Below are 11,190 nucleotides of genomic sequence, written 5' to 3'. Positions count from 1 at the left end.
TGTTTCTTATGTTTTTGGTATTCTTCTGTATTATAATTTATGTTCTGATTCTTTAGCTATCCTGTGTTGATTATTATTATTATTCTATGTTCCAGCTTATTCCAGTTTAGGGTTTAGTTCTTATGCCCTCATGTTTAGTTTAGGTTTAGTTCTGTGCTTAGTTTTTTCTGCCCGTGTGTTCCCTCTGTGTAAGTCTGCATTTCTTAGTCTGTGTCTTTGTGAATTGTTTCCTGTTTTATTTTGAAGGGTTATGGCTGATGTCAGTGTGTCTAGCTTCGCTCCCAGTCTCGTTAGCCCTAATCCCTCCCAGCTGTGTCTCCCTCCTGTTTTCCACTCCCTGATTACTCCCCTGTGTTTGCCTTTGCTCTCTGCCGAATCGTACCCTCAGAATGTGCCTGTGTGTTTCTGTTTTCAGCGGCCTGTTTTCAGTTCATGTTTTGTTTATCGCCAGCAATAAAGCTATGGTTTCCGCCTGCCCGCACACAGAGCTCTGACACAATCTGCAGACAACCCATGCCCCCCTTTAGACTCACCCCTGTTTGTTGCTGGTGTCACGGGCCACAGTGATAGAAAGTGGGCTAATTTAATCATGGTATCAGACTAAATTAACAGTTCTTCTGCATATTATCAGTATTTCTTTTTAAAAACCAGGGCCTGCCTGGGCTTATTGTTGTCAAAATTTGTATTCACATACATGCTCCTAAATACGTGTTTATCGCAGGTCTATTTTATTCCCAAATGTGGGTGAAACGTTTATATAGAATTTAAACGAAGCGTCGAAAAATTTGCCTCGAGGACTTTTTTTTACATTTTTTTTCATTGAGTTATTTGAATTATGCAATGAATCATTGCAGCCCTAAACTATAAACATCATTAGTCAGGCTGAGTGCACATTTAAGCATACTAAGATTGAACAAACGTAGCATTATTTTCAAAGATCAAAGACATTACAATTAACTTTTCAGGGAACATGAATATAAAATTTCATGGCAGTCCACACTGTCACGTCATTTACTACAGACTCAGGTTTGGTTAGGTTGTTTATGACTGTGTGAGCAAGCTGTGCGCTGAATTGCCCTTTTTTGTGCGATCAATAAAATAAACAAATCTGAAACAGCTGAAATCAATAAATACGACACTTATACTGAAGTAACTAGTATTGGTGAAAATCAGATTTTGCAGCTGGAAATTGTTTGTGTGTATTGATCAACTTTTATCACCTACAAACTTCCAAAGTTGTAGCCATCGTAATCTACTTTTCAGTTTTTGTTGTTGTGTTTCTTTTGCTTATTTAGGAGAGAAAAAGCATGTATGGACTTTGTAATGCTACTGTGAAGTCCAGATAGTGTGTTACTGTAGCAGCCTTGCTTCAACCAATAGTTTATGCTGTTTTGACCCCACTTCAGTAATGTAAGGTGCGAAGTGTAAGTGTAGATGTAAAGTGCATTTCATATAATCAGAAGTATACAGAACATGTGCACAAAACAACATGGAACAATTAAAAAAAGTCTACATAATAATTTCAAGGTAGCTTTTTGTTGCTGTAAAAGCCATAAATAATAATATAAAAAAAAAAAAAACCCATCTTATTCAGCCTTTTAGTAAGTTAACTTGTAATGAGTTTCACTTCTGAATAAAGTACTCCACAGATGTATTTAAAGTGTTTTTATTATGACAAATTGGACAGATAATCAAGCACAGCAGGGTGTGTGTCACTGTATCTTTGGCCATTTCCAGGAGGAGGGGAGAGAAGAAGGGGGTGGAGGTGGGTGAGAGTGTGTTGAAGCCTTTAAATTGTGGACAACTTCCAATGAATGTGAGTGACAAAGAGAGACTGAGAAACACAATTAGGTAAGTGAGTGGAAAAAGGGGAACTTTTGAGGTCAGGAGACAAAAAGTTGGTCTTGTTTGCAAAGTACTGTGTGCCAGACACTTCATAAATTTTTCAACCGAGGCTGAATGTGTAGTTTTTTTTTTCTCATTCAAAAAGGGTAAAAAAAAGTCCTGAGGTTGGAAGGAAAGAAGAAGAGGAAGAAAAAGTAGAAGAAGAAGAAATGAAGGACTTGGTGCAGTCAGTAAAACCCAGGGTGTTTCAGCAGAAGGGAGGTAAAGTAACTCGATCCAAAGTTTGGCTAAAGAATGAACTCATTCGTGTGGGACTTGCTGAATCACTTAGCACATATGTCATGATGGTAAGAATACAGTATTATCACAAGATTTCTGAACTGTCATATGCTTTCAAATAATAATATGTAATATCTCATTAAAAACTAAAAGCACCTCTCAAATCCATGATTCCGCTGACATTTTGACTTTTCATTTATCGGGTCTTCTTTCTGTTTAGAATCTAATTGCTTATCTGTAGCACCCATATGCTATTAATCATTAATGTCGTGCTCTTTATCCTGATAAGTTGCAACATTCTCCCAAATACACACACACACACATAAGCACTATTAACAGTCACATTGTCAGGTTCAGTGAATGAACCTGAGAGTCTAGTATTATTATAGAGTAATAGTCAGGCAGCAAGCCAGCTGAAGAGGTTTCCAGAAGTCACACGTCAGCTGTCAGCTGTCAGCTGTTACAATAAACCTTTTACTTAGAAGCCTGGAAGAAAAACACATGCAGTTATAACATGATGAACATGGGAAGCATAAATGCCTGAATGTGAGCACAAAAGAATTGCACTTACTGTGTTTGTGATTCGGAATCCTGACAGAAACTAAATACTCGTGACTTTGTTGGGGGAACCAGACTTTTCCTGTTTCCTGATAGAATGGCTACAGTTTTTCAGTGTCAGCATTTTTTTTACCCTGATAACATAGCCGCTTGAGTTAAAAGCAAGATAATTCAGTAGTGTGGTGTCTTTTACATTTGTGCAGTACCATAATTAAAATGAAAATTAATTGTGCAACTCAGCCTTTTAACTTTTAAGTAAGAAAGAAAATGTTACTTATACAGTATGTTTAGAAACGAAGGTACTCCTAGAAATAATTAAAACAAACAACCAAAAAAAACCTCCCGAAAAACGTAACTTTTTGCTACTTACCTCCGTCAGAGAGGTTATTCTTTTGGTAGCATTTGGGTGCGTGTCAATCTGTCTATAAGCAAGACAGCTCAATTCTGATAACACTTTCTAGGCGTGTAGATAAGGTCATGTTAACATGCCATTAAAATTTGGCTTACATTCACTAAAGCCTTCTAGGAGACTTAAATTATTCATCGGTTGAAAAGTTACAAAAAAACCTCATAACTTAGAAACTATGACGCTTACAAGTGTGATGTGTATTGTGAACATATAGTACCGTATACAGATTTAAAACATGTGAGAACAAAAATGTGTGCGAACAAAGAAAATAAACTGAATTATACCATTCTCTTAAAAGTAAATTCTGCCCAGAGAGTGAGCTGCGTTGTGGAGGTTTAAACTCTGAGTGCTTCTTGTTTACATCCAGAAAGTATTCACAACGCTTCCACATTTTTGTCATGTTACAGTGATATTTCAAAATGGATTCAATTCATTTTTCACCTAAAAAATTCAAAACACAATACTTCATAATGACAAAGGTAAAAAAATATTGAAATGTTTATAAATAGATATAAAAATAAAAAAGCAAAACTATAACATGTACATAAGTATTCACCACATTTTGTTGTGACACTCAAAATTGAGTGTCCACTGAGCCTCTGATGTTCCACTGGTGTTTTGACAACTTCCACCTGTGGTAAAGTCAGCCAACTGGATGTGATTTGGAGAGGCACACACCTGTTTGTATGATGTCCCACAGCTGACAGTGCATGTCAGAGCAAAAACCAAGCCATGATGTCCAAGAAATTGTCTGGAGACCTCTGAGACAGGACAGTTTCAAGGCACAGAGCCTCAATTATCTGGCTCCAGGTTATTCCATTTTGGAATAGCCATAGTTAGGAAGCTAATGAAGAACCCAATGGTCACTCTGACAGAGCTCCAGTGTTGCTCTGTAGAGAGAGGAAAACCTTCCAGAAGTACAACCATTTCTGTAGCACTTCACCAATCAGGCCAGTGTGGTAGTAACCAGACAGAAGCTACTTCTCAGTAAAAGTCAAATGACAGCCCACCTGGGATATACCAAAAAGCACCTGAAGGACTCTCATACCATGAGAAACCAAATCCTCTGGTCTGATGAAATAAAATTTGAACTCAGTAGTAAAATGGTGGCAGCATCATGCTGTGGGATGTTTTTCAGCAGCAGGAACTTGAATGAATGAATGTGCAATATACAGAGACATCCTGGATGATAATGTGCTCCCAAGAACTCTGGACTGGATTGGGCGAAGCAGCTCTCTTCCAGCAGGACAACGACCCTAAGCACAAAGCCAAGATGACAAAGGAGCGGCTTTGGCACAGCTCTGCAAATGTCCTTAAGCAGCCCAGCCAGAGGGAAGGAACCTGTCTGAAAATGACTGTAGAGCATCTCAAGCTCCACCAAGTTGAATAAGGAGTGCTGGTTCACCAAAAACAAAAGGCTTGAGGCTGTAATTGCAGCCAAAGGTGCTTCAACAAAATATTTTGCAAAGGCTGTGAATACTTTCTGGATGCACATTATATATTTGTTGAGTGGCTTTCCCTACATCATATCAAGCTGGTGCACAGGATTTTTTAAAATGTTTTGTTAGACAATTCCATTGCTGGAGAGGGAAAAGTTGTACAGGAAATTATGTTTATGTTGCTTCAAGACTGTAACTGTGGTCCAACTCCTCGCATCCTGGCAGCATTCAGTGTAGTGGTGGCTGATAAACTGACATTCATATAAATCTGCAGTGCAAGGAGTAGGAGAATCATGTGATGAGCTGATATCTTGTCATATGTCAAAAAGACAAGGAGCTCAGGATGAGTTTGTTTTTACAGCCAAATATTTACAGTAAATTGAGATATTTTACAGGTGTTTTACAATCATTACTATTAGATTTAAAGTGGCAGAATAATAGCAAGCAAACAGCTGACAGTGTTACACTATAAGATTTTTTACAGTGAGAAACTGCTATTGTAGATTACAAAAGAATCTGGCTGCCAGCACTTAATCACAGTTTGCCTCAAACATTTCTTATATTGTGAAATAAGCTTCCTGGAAAGTATTTCTTGTAATCTGTTTCTATGTTTGACTGCATAAATGATATATGGGTTCTCTTTGTCTCCAGTCATTGGGCTTGGGGTCTGTGGCCCAGGTAGTGACTGGTCAGGGAGCTTTTGGACAGTACCTCAGCATCAACCTGGGTTTTGGACTGGCTGTTGCCATGGGGTCTCATGTTGGAGGGAAGATCTCGGGTATGAAAGATGATGACATCAAAACCTATGAAATGCTTTCCAATTGTTGTTCAGCAGTCATATTTTGCTCTTTTGATCTGTTTCAGGGGCTCATATGAATGGAGCTGTATCATTCACAATGTGTGTGTTTCGCCGCCTCCCGTGGAAGATGTTACCTCTTTATATTTCGGCACAGCTATTGGGGTCATTTCTTGCAGCAGGGACAATTTATGCTGTCTACTATGGTGAGGAAACGCAACAGTATATGTTAAAAAAGAAAAAATAGGTATCTAGGTCACTTGAAGGTTCAAAAACAAAGAAGCAAAGTCTCAGGAAATCGGCCCATGCATGATTTAAATTTAAAGCTTATCTGATGTTTTTCTGCATCTACACATGTGGAACACATTTTGAAGAGGCCCACCATGCTGTACTGCACCATCACGTGTCCTAAGCGCCAAACGTCCTAGAAAAAGTATTATAAAAACCACATGGAAAACAACTCATACAGATCTGGAGGCACTGTTACTGAAGTATTGCTGCGATTTCTTGGAGTCACACAACTATCACGATTTATCTGTTTGATACGTTTGCAGAAGCCATTTATGACTACTGTAGAGGAAACCTGACTGTGACTGGTGAGAAGGCCACTGCTGGTATCTTTGCCACCTATCCTGCTCCATACCTCTCTCTGATAGCTGGATTTTTTGACCAGGTAGCACTGAAAGTCAACTAAAGCTTCATAGTTACAGCTCTCCATCATCAGACATAATCAGCATGAATGATTTCCTTTACTAGATGGCTTTCTACACGGTTATCTTTCCAGACTGATGTTTTTGTTCTATGTGTGTGTTTGGGGAAGGTATTTGGCACAGCGATGCTACTACTGTGCCTTATGGCTCTATCCGACCAGAAGAACAAACCAGCGCCAGCAGGAAGTGAGCCTGCATTTGCGGGTTTCCTGGTGCTTCTCATTGGCATTTCTTTGGGTAGCAACAGTGGCTATGCCATCAACCCCACCAGAGACATCGCACCCAGGGTTTTCACTGCCATGGCAGGCTGGGGATCTGATGTGTTCAGGTACACAAAAAGGCCATATCATTTTCTTTTGCTTTTTCCACCTTAATCAAGGATTAGTCAAGAATAAAACCCCCCAACTACTTTTCATTATTAATTAACTATTTACTTTTTTGTGGTTTGCTGCCTTTATCTGTGTAGGGCTGGAAACGGATGGTGGTGGGTGCCTCTAGTTGCCCCCCCTATTGGAGGAGTCCTTGGAGCAGGGCTATACAAGGCTGTTGTGGAACTGCATCACCCACACCTCTCTGAAGCGGGTGGAGAGATGGTTGAAGAAGCTGTCCCTCTGGATAAAGAGATAAATACCATTGAAAATATGTGTGTGTGACACCCTAGCTAAGTTGACAGCTAAGTGAATAGCTCTATGAAGATGCAACATTCAATGAAGGTAAAGGGTTAAAAAGCCTAAAACTAACTTGTTAGATGGGAGACAGAGGATGATTAGCAAACAGGGAGTGAAATAAAGATTTGTTCAAATCAAAAATGCTCACTGTGTTTTACACAATTTCAACATCAACTTAAATTGGGTGTGGTGAGTTAATTTTCCCAAGTGGCAACATGGGAAACTGAGACTGTTGTGGAGGGCTGGACCAATAAGATGAACTCAGTTCTGCTCAATATTAATTATTCCTTTATAAGCTGCTACTGATAAGAGTAGATGTTACAATTAGGCCCTAATTGTGGTCTCTTGGGAAAATTAATTGCCCATCCCTGAATTATTCTTCTAGAGTTAGTGTAAATGATAGACTACAATACATATAAAATATACACTATTAGACATTTTGACTCACTGTACTCGTTACTATACGCTACAATAAAAAGGTTTGAGACAAACATACGGTCACTTTAGAGATGAAAATTTGACAAAACCACACTCGCTCACTCATGTTGTTTTTATTACTGCAATAGCAGCTTATGTAACCTTAGAAGACATAAATATCATTCACTTTAACACTCAACAGGGGACTACTTCCACAACTGTGGAAAAACTTAAGGGTGTGCAAAGAGAAGCAAACAGCCCCCATACACTGGGATCATATATTTTTTTGAAAACCAAACACACAGTAGGAGATGACTCCTCACCGCTTGAAAGGACAGCGACAAAACCAAATACAGACATTTTTCTTTCTAGCATTCTTGTGCACAGCAACCTACAGACAAAAAGTACATACTAAAAAGTACTTGAACCAAAACTGTAGATGTGAGATTGGGTCTACTGAGCTTTATATTTGTGTTACAAGAGCCATTATCTTAAGTGCTTACCCAATTTAGAATCGGTAGGTGGGGTCTGTGGCAGGGGTATTAGCTGAATTAAACTTCTCTGGTGATTCTTTGTAGGGTCGACAGGGGTTACCTACGTATGCGACTGATGTTGTTGCGGGTATTCAGGCTTGTGCGTGTGATCATGTCCTGATCTATTAGATGCAGTGCCAGCCACAAAAACGTAGCCAGACATGCATAAGAGGAATCAGTGGTACTAAACGTACCATCTGGTGCGAAGTATAGTTGCTTATGAAGGGAGGCGCACGTCAGGTTAGGGCAAGCACTACGTTGTTGGCTTTCATAGAGGTTTGTTGTTTTGACATACCTGTGGCGAAGACTTAAAGTAGAAATCATGTGAAACAAACACAAGATAACCATTCACAACCTACAACCAGTTTAGAGTCACCAGATAATCTGATGTGAATGTCTGTGGAAGAAGCCAGAATATCTGGTGAGAACTCGCACAGGCACAGGAGAACATGCAAACTCTGTGGATTTGAACGCAGAGACCTTCCTCGCTGTGAGGTGACAGTGCTAACCGCTGTACAACTGTGGCCCTGAACTGTTAAAATATACCTTTGATATTCATTCACTCATGATGAATAATCTGCGTTAGAAACAGTGTTCATTTCTGAAGTTTACATTACAGAGCAGCATTCATGAGGCACTGCAGTAGTACAATGGCCAGTTAGTAGTCCTTTTATAATGTAACAGGTCACGTTTGTCTTCACACTTATGTGGCTTAATGTTTGATAATGAAGCTCTAAAAGCATCTGTTGAGTCCTATACGTTAGTTTTCAACCTGTCAATTATCAATACATATAGGGTGTGAGCTACACAGCATTACATTAAGTCTTCTTGTTTCCTTAAGTTTAAAGTTATTAATATAAAGAGATGTGTTATCTAGCCATTTCCGCACTTTACAGTATTACATGCTGCATGTAGAATTTACATAATGCATTCAGAAATCAAGCCCACTGAAAACAGCAGCACTTATAAACTCTGGTTCTGGTTACAGCAGTGGTACAGTTATATTGTACATCTGTCTGCTTTGATTTTATATGATTTTTTTTTAACCATAAGCTGTCAGTAGTGAACATTACCTTAAATGAGTTTATAAGTACTGAATATACACTGATACAACTCTCTGTTAATTCAAAGACTAATTACTCTGGCAACACTTGGCATCCAAAGGTGGATAAAATTCAGGATTGTGTCTTTCTACATGTGAGGGGGATTCATTTTTAACCATCTAAGCCAGGTGTGATGGAAATTGCCATCGTCTCCTCAAACATATAAAATTTAGAAACATTTTTTGCCTTCAACACTTTTAGTACTATAACTGTATCACCTTTCCAATGTGTCTAGCCAGCAACAACCCTGGCTACATATCAACTCAGCCTTGGCAAACATGTCAAACAGCACCAAGTCCAACAAACTGAGTCCAGCTCCTGAGGGAACTGGAGACATTTGGAAATGTCTTCATCGTACGGGTACCTTCTCACCGCTTTGCTCCACTTTGTCTTCCTGCATTGCTTTGGCCCTTGGCTGCGCCCCCTGAGTTGCACTGTGTCGACTGCTTCTTCTTGGGGGCTGGGACCTTGGCTTTGCCTTTGAAAGCCTTGGAAGGATCCAGCTTGTTCAGATATAAATCCCCAGCAGGATCCGCCAAACTGAGCTCACAGTTGAAAGTCAAAGGCTGGTAGAGGGATGCCCACTGCTGCAGCAGCAACCAAGATATACATAATTTAACATAATCTATGTAACACATGGGGAAAAAAACAAAAAAACAAACCCACACCAAATGTGTTTTGAAAATACTACTTAATTTACTAACCGAGCCAGCAATGCTATATCTGATTCTGTGGAATGTATGGCACCTTATGCACATAATTATGCTCTCTGGAAGCAACTTAAAACTCAGTGCTGTGCTAACTTACTAAAATGTTACATTTGCCAGTATTGTAGTAGACTGTGAAAGAATCATCCTGAATAAAATGTATTCATACAACTGCAATGGCCTCACATGTTGTTAATAATATGAATAAATATTAAAAATACAATTTATGTCACAGCACATATTCTGAAAAAAAAAAGGATTAGACACTTTGACTACCTTAGCCTGAGGGCTGGGGCCATATGGGGTGAAGTGATACTGCCACTCAGGCAGACCCAGATGGGTTATCATCAGTCGGTAGTAAGAGGTAAAGGTTGTGGTCAGAAAATGCCAGCACAGAGAGCGGTCTAGAAACCATATTTCACTCCTCTGAGCAACCACACCTGAAAAAAAAGCAAGGCTGTTAACTTAAGGAACTCAGATTTAAAAAAAATATTAAAAAAAAAAAAAAATATATATATATATTTTATAACCTATAAGATACAATACACAAGCAGAGCACCTGGAGTGCAATTTTTGTAGACTAGGCACACTTTGCCATTCCCACCACAGGAATCCAGCTCGAAGATGCGGCTCCGGGAGTCGAAATGAGGTGCGACGGGCACACGCGCCGACCCTGACAGATAGCATTAATGAATCTTGAATAAATATTTACGGTCCAATCAAGAGCTCATTCATTAGCCTGCTTTCTGCACAACTGAGCACACGTACTGTAAACAAACGTAATTGAAAGTGACGTGTTGTAATTGAGGATCCCACATGAGGATCCGGCAGGTGAATATTTACCACTTTCTGTGCCGCTCTCCTCCCAGTCTAGGTCAGCGAGTGATGGCGCATTGGGCAGAGAGAAGAGTGACACGGGCTGGAGCAGCGGGCACAGTCTGGCCACACTATTAATCATCATGCATCCTAAGGGAACACACTCACCTGAAAGACAGCACATCCACACAGTGAGGGCTGTGTGCCAAGAACATAAGAAAAGCTGCTATTCTAATTTACAACATTACTTTAAAATATTTTAAATAAAAACAGACTTTTTTTTCTCTTTTGAAAACTGTGAATACAGACAGAACACATCAGGACACCTACTGTCTAGTTTAACGCTCCATGTTAGTGTAAAGCTATCAGTTGTCAGATAGAAGTCTCTCAGGTCCTCTGGTAATATACATGTGTTTTTCTGGCAAATAAACACAAAAGATGAATAACACATGACAAAAGTATACAGTACTGCCATATCAATATCTGACATCTACCATGCATCTTCCTTCCCACCTGCTCCCATGACAGCAAACTCCTCTTCTCTGCAGGCTCTCTTTCTGCGAAACGCACGTCGACCACCCCAGGCATGTTCTCTGTCCCAGCAAGGACAAGTTCATGACATTTATTACAATCTATTTTTTCACAGAATTCAATGCTTTGCTAGCTAACGCTCTCAATGCATATCACAATCATACACACCAAGTATCCGAGTGATACCGAGCATCAGCCTATCGGCAATCTTGAAGCTCTCCTTTGTTTCTTCCATTTGGGTGATTGCGATCACAAATTTGTACAAAACCCAGAATGCATCCTTTGCAGATGTCTGTAGCGCATTCTTCCCCTTGCTCCAAATAGCTCATCTGCGGACGCAAGCGGAGGGAGAAGGGACGCAAAACGGACATGAATTTGC

At 39.7% G+C, this 11,190-nt stretch overlaps 2 protein-coding genes across 2 annotated transcripts; one reads left to right on the top strand and one right to left on the bottom strand.

Annotated features, from left to right (window-relative positions):
- The first annotated feature begins 1,746 nt into the window (after nucleotides 1-1,746).
- aqp7 (aquaporin 7) lies at nucleotides 1,747-6,845 on the top strand. Its single transcript, XM_005918647.3, has 7 exons — nucleotides 1,747-1,851; nucleotides 1,991-2,192; nucleotides 5,182-5,308; nucleotides 5,395-5,532; nucleotides 5,881-5,999; nucleotides 6,147-6,364; nucleotides 6,503-6,845. Exons 1-7 carry the CDS (start codon nucleotides 1,811-1,813, stop codon nucleotides 6,687-6,689), a joined length of 1,032 nt encoding a protein of 343 aa, XP_005918709.1. The 5' UTR covers nucleotides 1,747-1,810; the 3' UTR covers nucleotides 6,690-6,845.
- Nucleotides 6,846-6,932: 87 nt separating this feature from the next.
- On the bottom strand, nucleotides 6,933-11,183 carry tpgs2 (tubulin polyglutamylase complex subunit 2). The gene is made up of 7 exons (XM_005918646.2): nucleotides 10,980-11,183; nucleotides 10,794-10,873; nucleotides 10,611-10,698; nucleotides 10,308-10,448; nucleotides 10,024-10,137; nucleotides 9,741-9,904; nucleotides 6,933-9,344 (listed from the first exon to the last, which is right to left on the bottom strand). Exons 1-7 carry the CDS (start codon nucleotides 11,044-11,046, stop codon nucleotides 9,126-9,128), a joined length of 873 nt encoding a protein of 290 aa, XP_005918708.1. The 5' UTR covers nucleotides 11,047-11,183; the 3' UTR covers nucleotides 6,933-9,125.
- Between the last annotated feature and the right edge of the window lie 7 nt (nucleotides 11,184-11,190).

This window comes from Haplochromis burtoni, unplaced genomic scaffold, assembly GCF_018398535.1.
Source record: "Haplochromis burtoni strain Fernald_Lab_line unplaced genomic scaffold, NCSU_Asbu1 Contig_32, whole genome shotgun sequence".
NCBI classification, from domain to species: Eukaryota; Metazoa; Chordata; class Actinopteri; order Cichliformes; family Cichlidae; genus Haplochromis; species Haplochromis burtoni.
The sequence above is the reverse complement of the archived record's forward strand: the minus strand, read 5'-3'. Positions and strand labels throughout refer to the sequence as shown.